Source organism: Delphinus delphis, chromosome 15 (genome assembly GCF_949987515.2).
Source record: "Delphinus delphis chromosome 15, mDelDel1.2, whole genome shotgun sequence".
NCBI lineage: Eukaryota > Metazoa > Chordata > Mammalia > Artiodactyla > Delphinidae > Delphinus > Delphinus delphis.
In genome coordinates this window covers 65082005-65096063 of record NC_082697.1, presented here as the reverse complement: position 1 = coordinate 65096063, position 14059 = coordinate 65082005, and the positions used below count along the sequence as shown (strand labels likewise).

The 14059-nt window shown below is 45.3% G+C and overlaps 1 protein-coding gene across 3 annotated transcripts in view; it reads right to left on the bottom strand.

Moving 5' to 3' along the window:
- Positions 1-14059, bottom strand: part of VPS35L (VPS35 endosomal protein sorting factor like) — a 128832-nt gene that overhangs the window by 17403 nt on the left and 97370 nt on the right. For all 3 annotated transcript variants that reach the window (XM_060031838.1, XM_060031837.1, XM_060031839.1), the window contains one exon: positions 6783-6922. In XM_060031838.1, coding sequence (XP_059887821.1) covers positions 6783-6922 — 140 coding nt within the window. The remainder of the gene's footprint in view (positions 1-6782; positions 6923-14059) is intronic.

The window sequence follows — 14059 nt, the reverse complement described above, 5'->3', positions numbered from 1 at the left end:
TAGCCTATAACCTCCAGGACGGCAGGTACTTTATCTGCTGTTTGCCAGTAATACACTGCCAGGACTGCCCAGGACTGCAAATGGTGCCCCATCCCTGTCTCTGCTTCCTGGGACAGTGCTGGGCACAGAGCAGGCACTTGGTAGGTAAATAATGTTGAATGGATAACATTCTTCAAGCACCTTCTACGTGCCAGGCACTGAGGTGGCTACAAAAACAACAGCTAACTTTTATGGTAGCTATTGTAGCTACCATAGGTTTTCTACGTTCCGGGAAGATACTTTTATGACTTCCTCTCCCCCCCATTTCACAGATGGGAAATGAGCGACACTGCTGGTGCATGGGGGAACCAGGATTTGAGCCCCGGGAGTCTGGCTCCAGAGTGGACATTCCTAACTGCTAATACTCTATTTATACTGCCTCTCTACAGATGAATTAGGGACGAACTAGACTTTATGGAGCTGGCCGGTTGGGGGAAGGCATACACGTAGTCGGCTGTCTTGAATTCAGGCATGGAGTAGAAGTGTGATAACTGAGGGGGGCGGGAGTTAACAGCTACGTAATCCAATGTGTGGATACACAGCAGTAATACTTCCAATGGGCAAGAACGAGGGCGGAGGAGAGAGAGATGATTTGTACAGCTGCTAACATCTACAGGAATTGCTGTTACGGTATCGGCACAAAAGAAGACACACGATACTCCAAAATCTGAGTACCTCAAACTATATGCAGCAAAATTGCCCATGCCATGGTCCGCCTTCCATTGCCAGCGTCAGTCTCAGATGGCAGCTCACTACTGCCTTGCTTTGCTAACAGCTGTTTCTAACTAGGCTATTTCGTTCTGCTATGTGGATGTTCAAAATATATTCTATTTCAGGATCTGCCCTGGAAAGAGACGACACTCTGAATGTTCCAGTAACTTAATTTCAATACAAATTGCCGTAACTATTGTGAGAGAGCATTCAACACACCTGCAAAAAGGTGGAAGAAGGGGTCACGGAGACGTGAAGGTTTGTAGCCAGCCATTTCTGCTAGCTTTAAACCGAAGAGACGAAAAGATTATTTCCAACCTTCTCTACAAGGAAAACATTTTCCACATGATAGCCACGCTTCAGTGGTTGTAACATTTTCAAAAGAAATTGTACCAGTGCCAGCAACTAAAGAAAGGCGAACACAGATTTTTTTTTAAAGAAGAAAAAGAGATCCCGATTCAGTTGGCAATCCGAGGGGGAAAAGGTTTCCCCTGGGGTCTCTGCCAAGGCTGCCCGGCAGCAAACAAATGCTCAGGAGGCGGCTCCCAAGGGGCGCCTGGGAGGGACTCAAACCGCTCGCGCTCTCTCTCTCTGCTGCACGGAAAGGGGGCCTGCGTTCAACCACTCAGAATATCGCTCTGGCTCCTTGGTCTGTGGGAATCCTTCTATTAAATGTGACTGCTTGAGGGAAGGAATACCCTGAAAACGACTGACTCCCCAGGAGACCTGAGAGGCAGCAAAGACAGCGCCGAGTACACACATCCTGGCTTTGAATTCTGTCTTGGCCACTTACTAGCTGGTTACCCTGGGTGAGTCACCTCACCTCTCTGTGCCAGGGTCTGCTTCTGTGAGATGAGGATAATAACAGGTTTGTTTGCAGTGAGTATTTGTGAACTGCTGGCTGGCTCACTGTAAAAGGTATGTAAGTGTGTTAAATAAATATTCAAGTCCTTTAGAAAAGGAGCCAGAACACAAGGGGACTGGGAGGAAGGGCAGGAAAGGAAAGAGGGGCACTGGGAGGGCGTGGCGGGGGTGGAGGGCAGGAGACAGATCACCGTGGAGATGCGAGGCCCTTGGTGAGTCTGCAGAGCTCCCCGGCCTTGCTGCAGCCAGCCCCTGCCCATCTTGCCAGCTCGAGACCCTGGTGTCCCTCTAGCCTCTCACCACCTCGCTCGTCACTGCGGCTCTCTTCCAGTCCCTCCAGTGCTGCTGGGTGACGCCTCCCACCTCAAGGCCTTACCCACACTGCTCCCTCTGCCCGGAACACCCTCCCCTCCCCGTCCCCCGCACTTAGGGACCTACTAGTCTTCCTCTGGATCTCGGCTCAGGTAACACATTCTCAGGGAACTTCCCTGACCCACTTCCCTTCAAATCTGAGGCTCTCAGAGGTCCCTGTAGTTCTTTATGACACTTTATACAACTGTAGTTAAGTATTTATTTGCTTATTAGCATCTGTCGCCGTGAGTGGGAGCACACATTTCTCATGTTCACTCTTCCATTCCCAGATCAACAAATATTTGCGGGGTGGACGGAATGAATGAATCTTAGCATCTGGATACCATGTTATGCTGATGGCTGGACTTTTTCTCAAAGATAAGACAGAGAAAAGACATTTCCCTGCTGTGTCCTGGTGATCAGTGCCAGAAAACTGATGGGAAACATTTCCATTGCCTACAGATTTCAACTGAATCAAAATTAGGCGTCTGAAGTGGTAACACTGAACTTGTTCAATTAATTCTACTTTGCTTATCCTACCGAACGTTGTCAAAAGAAATGCATTAGTTCAGCAACATGGAGAAGACTGTTCTGCAATCTACCAGGAGGCTGACTGCTACTAACGCCAAAGAAGAATGCTTCAAAATGCTCCAAAGGTGGTACTGCTTGCCGAGGAGAGAGGGCTGTCCTGGGGGAATGTTTACTTCTGCATTTATAAGTATGAATAGAGTGGGCCACGTATTTTATTTGGTCTAAAATGGCTTCAATTTTTTTCTAAACAAATAAAATGAATCAAAGCTGTCCAAACCCATTCTTTAAAAGTCTTGTGCTCTGGGGGTGGGAATGCAAAATGGTGCAGCCACTATAGAAAACTGTATGCAGGTACCTCAAAGAATTAAAAATGGAACTACTATATGATCCAGCAATCCCTCCTCTGGGTATTTATCCAGAATAATTGAAATCAGGATCTCACAGAGATACTAGTGCTCTCACGTTCACTGTAGCACTATCACAACAGCCAAGATATGGAAACAACCTAAATGTTCATTGACAGATAAATGGATAAATAAAATGTGGTACACATATAATGGAATACTATTCAGCCTTAAAAAAAAAAGGAAGGAAATGCTATCATAACCTTGGATGAACATTGAGGATATTATGCTGAGTGAAATATGGCAGTCACAAAAAGACAAATACTGTATGATTCCACTTATGTAAGGCATCTAGAATAGTCATGTTCATAGAATCAAAGCGTGGAATTCCAGGGCTGGGAGGAGGAGGAAATGGGGAGTCACTAATCAATGAGCTTAAAGTTTCAATTAAGCAAGGTGAATAAGCTGTAGGGATCTGCTGTACAATATTGTGCCTTGAGTCAACAAAGCTGTACTGTCCACTTAAAAATATGTTAAGAGGATAGATATGTTAAATGTCCTTACAACAATAAAATTAAATTTAAAAAATAGAATTAAAAAATAAAGCTGTGACATGAAAGGTAAAAATGCGAACCAGGTAGGGCTTCCCTGGTTGTGCAGTGGTTGAGAGTCCGCCTGCCGATGCAGGGGACACGGGTTCGTGCCCCGGTCCGGGAGGATCCCACATGCCGTGGAGCGGCTGGGCCCGTGAGCCATGGCTGCTGGGCCTGCACGTCCGGAGCCTGCGCTCCGCAGCGGGAGAGGCCACAGCAGTGAGAGGCCCGCGTACCGCAAAAAAAAAAAAAAAAAAAAAAAAAAAATGCGAACCAGGTAAAGGTGGGATATGGGAGTCATCTCCTGCTAAACCTACTCACGGCGGGCGGAGCTCGCGTGTGGCCCATCCTCTGGCTTCTGAGCTCGGTTAGCGCCCGGCCTTAGCCCTTCAGGCTCAACATCTCACGGCGCCCCGGAGAGCCGGCCAGTAGTTACTATGCTGCATCCCACAGGAGGGACATAGGGTTGTTAAGTCTCAACAACCTTGAGCAAATAAAGCCCCCTGCAAACGTTTCAGGCAGACCATGCAGGACAGGCTCTGGGGCAGCACAGACCTCCCAGCTCTGCTGCTCAACAGCCGCGCGACCCCAGGCAAGCCTCTTGGGCTCCAGGTCTCCTCAAGTGGGAAAGGTACAATGACTCCTACCTTGCAAGGCTTGGGGTCATTTTCCTAGAGACTGAATGTTGACGAAGGGAGTTAGCACTGCACAGGGCACCTAGTAAGAAGTCACGAACTGTGGCTATTCTTCATCTCATCATCTTTAGTAAATCCTGGCAAAAGCCTGAGCACTGATACCAGGAACCAATAAAGTCTGGCAGGGGGGTTCCCCTGAATGCCTAGGGGAACGGTAGGCAACAGAAAAGGATTTAATGGACCCAGAGGCACCCGGGGACCTGGAGAGAGTGCACATGCCCCGCAGGAAGGGCAGCTGCTCTCCAGCTGAGGTCAACTGGCCAGGCGGGGAATGCGGGCCTCACGTGGCTGGACCTGATTTTTCACAAGGAACTAAATTTCTGGGGTTTCCTGTGATCTACCAATTTTTATTTTTATTTATTTATTTTTTCAGTACGCGGGCCTCTCACTGTTGTGGCCTCTCCCGTTGCGGAGCAGAGGCTCCGGACGCACAGGCTCAGCGGCCACGGCTCATGGGCCCAGCCGCTCCACGGCATGTGGGATCTTCCCGGACCGGGGCACGAACCCGTGTCCCCTGCATTGGCAGGCGGACTCTCAACCACTGCGCCACCAGGGAAGCCCCTACCAATTTTTAAATGTGGGTAATTAGTTCCAAACGTTTTCCATCATGATGTGGCCAACAAGTATGTCTCCGGGCTGGATTCCACCCACTGGTCATCAGTTTGTGACCCCAGGGACCAAGCTTCTGGTTCACAAAGCACTTTCATAGCTATCATTTCAGTCAATCCTCACAGCAGCCCTGCTAGGTGTGCATTTGGATGACATTTTAGAAAGGTGACAACTGAGGCTCTGAAAGTTACAAAACTTTCTCAAGGCCACAAGGCTATTGAGTCATCGGGTCAGGACCGAACACAAGCTTTTCTTCAAGGCCCCAGTGATCTTTAACAGAGAAAACCCCATATGCAGAAGGAAAACGCATCCCAGTTAATCAATGAACAATGACACTGATCAACTTCCTCATTAGAAACCCTGATTTTGTCACCTGACAAATAACTAGAATATCCAAAAAAGAGAGAAATTGATTATAAAGTACTAAGAAGGAGATCTGAAAACACTGAAATCAAGCACCAAGCCCGCCTCTGAATATCCCAGCCCCTCTCAAAGAACTTGGGATCTGAACTTGGAAACTTCGGAGCAACTCACTTTTTGTTCTCTCAGCTTCACTAAGATATAATTCATACACCCAACAATGCACCCACTTAAAATGCACAGTTCATAGGTTGGTTGTATATTCACAGAGTTGTGCGGTCGTCACCACCGTCAATTTTAGAACACTTTCATCACCCCAAAAAGGAACCCTGTACCCATGGGAGCTGGGCTGCTTTCATGGCCTGAGTCCAGAGGGACATTTCTTAAAGTGTGGTCCTAGGACCATCTACACCTGACTTGATGAGGGAGCTTTCAAAAATGCTGGTTCAGAGGCCAATCCCACCTACTGAGTGAGACTCTCAGTGGGGAGGCGGGGATGGGACAAAGCAAGACTCTATTTTAAAAAGCATCCCCGATTCCTATGTACATCTGGCTTCATCAGGAGCCGACCCGTTTTGTGCCTGGACCTTGTTACAACCTGGTGACGCCTATGCACAACTCAGAGTACTATTTTTAATGCAGAAAATAAAATATGTAAGACTACAAAGGCAATCAATTATGCTAAAATATAGTTGTCAAAATATTTTTTCAATGTATTTGTTATATTGTAATCTATTACTTCTTGGTGAAGTAATGATGGGCCTAATAACTACTGCACTTTTAAAGGAAGGAAACATGTAGACGATCTTCTGAAATAACTTTCACACCTGAAACGTGATATAAACATAGTGTTGATTATTTTCGCGACGAAGTCCCAGCTACTGCAACTGGTACTGTGGCTCTTTGCCTGTGATTCACAATGAAGCAAAAGGCTAAACTTCACTGAGGTTTGTGAAAAAAACAACAACAAAACAAAACAAAACACAAAAACCTTTTTTTTCTCATCTAAATTCGTGGTTGCCCTGCCAGAAACCCTGGGGTAGGTGGACCCCAGGTTAAGAACCCCAACTAGGGTGAAGGTCCTAATGCTGGATCCTGGGAGTGGCCTTGATTCCTTCCAGCCCAAGCCTGACTTCTCATCTCCTATATTCCACGAGAAACCCCAGCATCTTCCAACAATATCCCCTTCGACTTTTACTATCTTGTTGCGGTTTCTGGTACTTGCCATCAAAATAACACCACCATTACCTTTTTAAGTGTTTACTGTGCGCTAAGGCACTGCTCTAACCATATACGTACATTTGCTCACCTAATCATCACAACAACCTAGAGATGTAGACACTCTTATCATTTCCATTTTGTAAATGAGTAAACTGCATCCTGGTAATGTTACATAATCACCTGAAACTCAGAGCTGGAAGGAAGGGGAGCTGGGATTCTACCTTAGGTGTCTTGGTCTGGAGGCCTGAGCCCCCACCACTAAGTGATACCCCCTCGACCATACAGAGAGCCTAGACTATATACCCTGGACACAGAATGAATAGAAAACACATTGAAAAATTCAAACATCTGACTAGAAAACCAATACAGGTATAGACAGAACAACCCTGCACTTTTAGGACTAAGAATGTATGTAAAACAGGTCAAAGAAAGACATCACCTACAGGTCTTCTGGGGAAACGTACCGGAACTATTAATAAAGTAGAAAAGAAATTGCAGAGGAATTCCAGAAGGAATGATTCTGAGGGCCGCATCTTTCCATCAATATTAATCATCTTTGGAACTTCTGGAACGAGGCTTATAGCGGCTTTGAAAAAGGCATCAGCTGCAAGACAGAAGAGAAGTCCGTGTGTGAGAATGTTGAAGACTTCAGGGTCTGCTTTCTTCTTCACACGGCCTGGAAGTCAGGCCACACCGAGGGCTCAAGACAGCTGGCGGGTCCTGGAAGAGGATTTCTGCACCGTGATCGACTCGTTGGAACGTTCGCTTGAGAGGGTGCTGCCGCCTCCCAGCTCTCCTCTTCCCCCGCTTCCTCCTTTGAGCGATTTGGCTCAGAGAACCTGAAACTGACTTCAGATAATACGTGAAAAAAGCACGTGGCAAATTGTTACAGAGGTCATAGAAGTCACAGTTGCCTGTACTGAAGGCTTCACCTGAACTGGTTCAGTGAACCATCCGGTTCACCACAGGAGGAAAGTGCTGTCCGCAGCCCACTTCACAGGTGGGAAATGAGGTGTGGAATGAGAAGTGCCTGGTCCTACCACAGGGCCTGTGTATGCGGGAGGGTCCAGTCGTGGTGGTGGAGCCCAGGCTCAAGCTCTGGTTTGTCTGAATATACTCTAACGCACACTGTATTTGTTAAAGAAATAACAATGGAAATGCCTGAAGGAATGTGTGTGCGCGCACACGCACGCGCACACACACACGCACACACACGGCTTTAAAGACTTCTGATTAGGTGACAGTTCCAGAGAATCATTTGGAAAATGAAGACACTTTAAGAACTATGAAACAGGCTATAAAACAAGAAGACCTCCATGGGTGAGAGGGAGGAAAGAAGGGGAAGAGGGAGAGAGGAGGGATGGAGAGGAAAGGGGAGGCGAGAGAGAGGGAGTAACAGGAGGACACAGCCGGTGGGGGGAGGAACTAGTGTGTTGGTGGGAGCGTAGATGGAGAGATCTTTCTAGAAGTGCCTAAGTACTAACCATGAGAAAGAGCCTCAGGGTCAGAACAGACAGAACACGGACCTGACAAACAAAATTTTAAACTACCCGACAAGATCAAACGTTTACATGGTTCAAATACACTTCCACTCCGCAACGGCTTGCAGTGATGCACACAGAACAGTGCTCTGGTCTGCAGCACCCCGAGTTAAAACCAGAAGCCCCTCCAGCACAGCAGAGGAGCAGATGCAACAACAAACGCCCACGGCCGGAAACAGAGGCTGGCCCTTAACGAGAAGAGTCTGCGACTGAAGCTGGAGAGTGGGGTAGTGACTTCTCTTCCTTCTTCAAAAGAAAAAACCACAGTATGGAAAGACACTGATATCAGGGTTTACTACGTAAAGTTACCTCTGCCCCAGGAGCTTCCCTCCCAGGACCCCGAACTCACCCATACCGCACTCACCTAAGCACAGTTATTAAGCTCCAGCTGTGAACTGGCGCTCTCCCGGGCACTGTGGGATGCATGGGAAAACGGAGGCGGCAAGAGTTGACAACGTAAGTGTGGTGATGAGCCCAACGTGATCACACTAATTAACACCTATCTGCTGGGAGCCTGTCGTATGCTCTGCTCTAAGGGGGACACAAAGCAGCTGATCCTGTCTTGATATAGGGGCTCTGGTAGATAAACCTCCCAGAAAGAGTCAGAAGCTGCAGGGTCTTCTGTCTTGGCCTACAGACAGTAGTAAATGGCACTATTCATGGAAACCAGAGGAACTCCTAGGCCCTATCTTAAGGTAATTAACATTTTCAGTCCTCAAGCAGTCCTATGGGGAAGGTACAATTATTTCCATGCCCGGATGATGAACAAAGCTCAAAAGCTGAGTGGCCAGGTGAGGGTAGCCCAGGGATGGTAAAAGACTGAGCTGAGCAGAGTTTAAAGGCCATCACCAGCACTGAGCAACACAGTCAGATGTGTGTTTGTTAAAAGAAACACAAGTCTACAAATGACAGATATGATAAGGGGTTTATAACCAGAATACACAAAGACATTCTACAACAGTGGAAAAAACAAGTAACCTGGCTAAAGGTTACCCTGAATAGACATTTCTTCACAGAAAATACACAAATGGACATCAAGCCCATGGAAAGATGCTCAACATCATTCATCATGAGAGAAATGCAAATCGAAATCACCAGGAGAGGGGCTTCCCTGGTGGCGCAGTGGTTAGGAATCCGCCTGCCAATGCAGGGGACACGGGTTCCAGCCCTGGTCTGGGAAGATCCCACAGGCCACAGAGCAACTAAACCCATGCGCCACAACTACTGAGCTCTCATGCCACAAGTACTGAAGCCCACACACCTAGAGCCTGTGCTCTGCAACAAGAGAAGCCACCGCAATGAGAAGCCCGCGCACCACAACAAAGAGTAGCCCCCGCTCGCCACAACTAGAGAAAGCCCGCACGCAGCAATGAAGACCCAACGCAGCCAAAAATAAATAAAATAAATAAATTTATTAAAAAATAAAAACCACCATGAGATATCATCTCACACCCATGAGAATGGCCACTATGAAAAAAAAGAGTAAATAACAAGTATTGGCAAAGATGTAAAGAAACTGGAATCTCTGTGTCCTGCTGGTGGGAATCTAAACTGGTGCAGTGGCTGTGGAAAATAGCTTGGTGGTTCCTCAGTTAAACATAGAATTACCATCTGCCAGCGATTCCACTTCTAGGTGTATACCGCAAAGCAATGAAAGCAGGGACTCAAACAGATGCTTGTACACGAACGCTCACAGCAGCATTATTCACAAGAGCCAAAAGGTGGAAACAACCCAAGTGTCCATCAAAGAACAGATAAGCAAAACATGGTACATACACACGAAGGAGTATTACTCAGCCTTAAAAAGGAAGGAAATGCTGACATGTGCGATAAATATGAACGAACCTTGAAAACGTTATGCTAAATGAAATAGGTCAGACAAAAGGACAAACACTGTCTAACTCCACTGGTATGAGGTAGTCAGAGTGGTCAAATTCAGAGAGATAAAGTAGAATGGGAAGGCAGGAACAGAGGCATTATTTAATGGGTACAGAGTTTCATTCTCTTTGGGATGATGAAAAAGTTCTGGAAATGGATGGTGGTGACGGTTGCACAGCACTGTGAACGTACTTAAAGCCGCTGAAGTGTACACTCAAAAATGGCTACCATGGTAAATTTTATGTTGTGTGAACTTAACCACAAGACGAAAATAAGAAACTGAGCTGAGCCTACCCTTGACCTCACCCCCTAGAGCACAGGCAGGCCTGGACTCCACCAGGTCGGGTGTCTTCCTCCTGGCTCTATAGGCACTGCTTTCCGGTGAAGACATTAAGTCCATCATCAAACAAAGTGAAGAGCCTTTCTCGGCGGAAATTAAAATTCTGCTCAGAACAACCTGAAAGACCATTTATGTGTTCTATTTATGTGTTTGTTACCAAGTGGCCCTGAGAAAGGTGCCTGTTATTATGGCTCATTAAAGAGGGACCCACTTTGTGCCGGGTGCCCTACTCCTCCTCCCAGCCACCCTGCTCAGTTCCCATTCCAAAGGAGGGAGCGAAAAGAAACAGTTATTTAAGCGTTGAGGCAGGAAATGTTTCAAAGCAGATTTTTATTTCTATCCTCGGAAGACTTGCCCCATATATAAAATCTTGTCTGGGAGACCTTTCAATTTTGTCTTAGTAATTAGAACTCAAATCCTACTGTGTATGAAAACAGTTTTTCCTCATAGAGTTCAGAATAATCATGCCAATATCATATAACATTTTTTAAAAATTGAAGTTGGTTTATAACACTGTATGTTTCACGTGTACAACATTATATTTCTATTTCTATATACCCTACAGCACATAACACTTTATTTGTGGCTATTAAAAGCCACAGAAGACAATTACAGATAAAATGGGTTACATTGTTTTTCCTAAAAAAGACTTCTAGAAAAAGGAGAAATCAGATTCCAATTCATAAAGACTATTATCCTTGTTCCACTGGGGGAAGGAAAAAGCATGTATCAATCTATGCACTGGCTTCCCCATGCTATGCATTCCTCCATCTGAATCTTCTGAGGTTTCAAGGAACGGCTAGATTTACTTTCCATATTCCATCTTAAAAAAAAATAAAACAAACAAAAAACCCCACTCAAGCCTGGCTGACCTCACCCCAGAGTTCGTTCTGTTTAAGATCCTTTTTCTTGGGGTGATGATGGCTCTGCAGAGAGGCATTCTGCTGCTGTTCTCTGCACAGTGATCAACACGTCCTTCAGTGCTTCTGGGCACTGGGTGGAAGACAGACAGCCACAGTTAAGAGGGACTGGGCTACTACTGGAGATGGTGTTTTCCAAAATAGCTTGAGCATAACAATCATGGAGATCCTGTGAAAACAGATTCCCAGGCCCCCAAACATTGCTGATGGGAATGGAACATGGTAAAGCCACTTCGCAAACTAATTTGGCAGTTCCTCCAACTCTACATGCGTGTGGCATGTATGCGTACATACACGCGACAATGTGGACGAGCCTTGAAATCACTATGCTAAGTGAGTGCAGCCAGTCATGAAAGATCTGCATTGTAAGATTCCATTTATGTGAAATGACTGGAATGGGCAAATCCATCAAACCAAACGGAGATTGGTGGCTGGGGGAAGCCTGTGGGAGGGGGAACGGGGTGTGACTGCCTAATGGATTCGGGGTTTTCTTTTGGGGAGGTGGAAATATTCTGTAATTAGTGACGATGATCACACAACTCTGAATATACTAAAAACCACTGAACTGTACTCTTTAAAAGGAGGGATTTTATGATACATGAATCATGTCTCAATAAAGCTGTTATTTAAAAAATATATATGGGTTCCCAGGCCCCACCTTAAATGTATTAAACCAGACTATATTTACCTTTGAATAGGCAACAGAGTCACATGATTTTAAATTCCAAAGGTAACACTCCTTCTCACTCCGGTCCCTGGCCATCCAGTTTCCCTTCCCAGAGGCAAAGAGGATTACCTGCTGCTTGGGTATGCTTCTAAGCGTACAGAAACAAATACATTTTCCCTTCTTTGCTTCTCTTTCTGCAGAGTTAATATATGGTAGACACCATTTTGCAACTCCTCCCCAACCACTCAACAACATGTCTTGGAGATTAATCTATCATGCATATAAAGTACAACTTCATTCTCTTTTATAGCTACAAAGTGGAATCTGGCGCATTTCCTTTTTTCTTCCAATTTTTTTAAAGAGGTAAAAGGCATATAACATAAAATTTACCATCTTAATCAACTGATCCATTTTTTTTTTAAACAAGCTTCTCCGGTGAATTTTATGATTCAACAGGTTTGAGAAAAATTGTTCTGAATCCTTCAGCTAAATGCAGAATATGACTTTCCAACAGCAAATGGCACACTCTGAAAGGTTTAATCTGGAGACATTCAGCAAGAAGCAAACAGAGGTAGTCAGTAATAATGAAATTCAGCCAGGTCAGGCTGCCATCATTTCACATATACAGTGAGTAAGGGCCAGGGAGGCCTATTAGACAATTATCACAGCACTTTAGATAATTTTCTGTCAGAGATTTCAGGTTTTCCTGTTTCCCAATCTGGGCAGTTTCAAAGGGTCTGCAGAACATGAAAGGAGGATGATATTCTAGAAACCTCAGGACATGAAGAAATCAAACACACCCAAAACACAAAGCCACTAAAACTACAGAATGGTCACCAAGATATATGTCACTAGCAAACCCTGGGAGAGAATGAAAATAAGGGATCAGTTGAAGGTACTAAGTAAACTAGGTATGTTGGGATTATCGGGATCACCCATGCTGCCTAGCTACTGTAAACAACTGGGCCAACGGTTCTCCTTAGATGAAGGTATTTTGTATCAACTCAGCTTGATTGGAGAAAAACGGCAAACAACCCGACCATAAGAGACCAGTTAAAGAAATTATTGTACTGCCACACCATAGAAGTGATATAGCTAATAAAGAAAATAAGGTACGTTGATATGTTTTGATGTATAATACAGATTATCTATGATATATTAAGTACAAAATGTTATACAGCTGCATACAGTATGATCCTATTTTTACAAGAAAAAAATATATATATATTTAGGTAGATGCATAAAGAAAGGGAGGCAATATAATGCCAAACTATTAAGTGTGTTATAGAGTGGTAGCTGAGAGTGAAGGAAACCAGGTTCTTTCATGTACTGCTAGGTTACTATTTTGGAATTTTTATTTATAAATTTCCCCAAATAATTTTTCTTTAGCAAAGTCAATACAAGTTTATTCTAAAATTTTCAATCACAGAAATGTACAAAACAGAAAGGGTAGTGGGAGACATAGGCAGGATGGTCAAAGGGCGTTTCTGAGGAGTAGCCCCTTCCTTCTTTACCAGAGCAGGGAAGGGGGGAATGAGACTGGGGAAGGGCTACTGTGGACTGTGGCACTCCTGCTGCCCTCAGGGATGCCCACCCTCCTCATGTACATAAAGCGAGGCACTAAGCTGAGGGGGGCACACATCTTCCAGGGCCCCAGGGACTGCACTGCAACCCACAGACAATGTGCCAGGAAGGTTCCTCTCTGATTATCTGCTCTACAAATGGAGTCACACATAGCTCTCTAGACAGCTTCACTTGCATGGAACCTTCTTCTCAAGGCTTTAAAAGGTTTTGTTCACCCTGTGCTCTGAGGTCTCTTCCCAGCTCCCATAGAAAACTGAGGGGCCAGCGGCCTCCCACACACATGCCCCCACCTGAGGAGCCCCACTGCTGTCTGTTGTGCGCTGAAGCTCTGCATATGTCTCTGAACAACAGGGTTCCATGTTCTAAGAGACAAAAATATCAGTCAATTGGACAACTGTCAGTTTCAAAATGCTCAGAATTAAGATGCCGGTTGCTCACTGTCTGTAGGAGCAAAAAACTAGAAAGAGTCCAAATATTTTTCAATAAGAGTTTGGGGAAAAAATGGGGGGGGATGGTTCGGGAAATAATTTATACCCCATCCCCTCGCCAAAAAAAAGAAATAGGGTACTGAATAGTCATTACAAAGAATAGAGTGGCAGGAAGGGGGTAGGAGGAGAGAGGCCAAGATAAGCAAAAAAAGCAAATTGAAAAACACTAGGGAAGACACATTCCCGTTTCTGAGGTGGGGGGCAGTGCGTATTTATATAAGAATATAGACAGATGGGTAGGACAGAAGAGCAGAGGAAAGAGGCAGACAGCATATGAGAATGGAAGTGTATTTTTTAATGTATACATAGAAGAAAAAAATCAA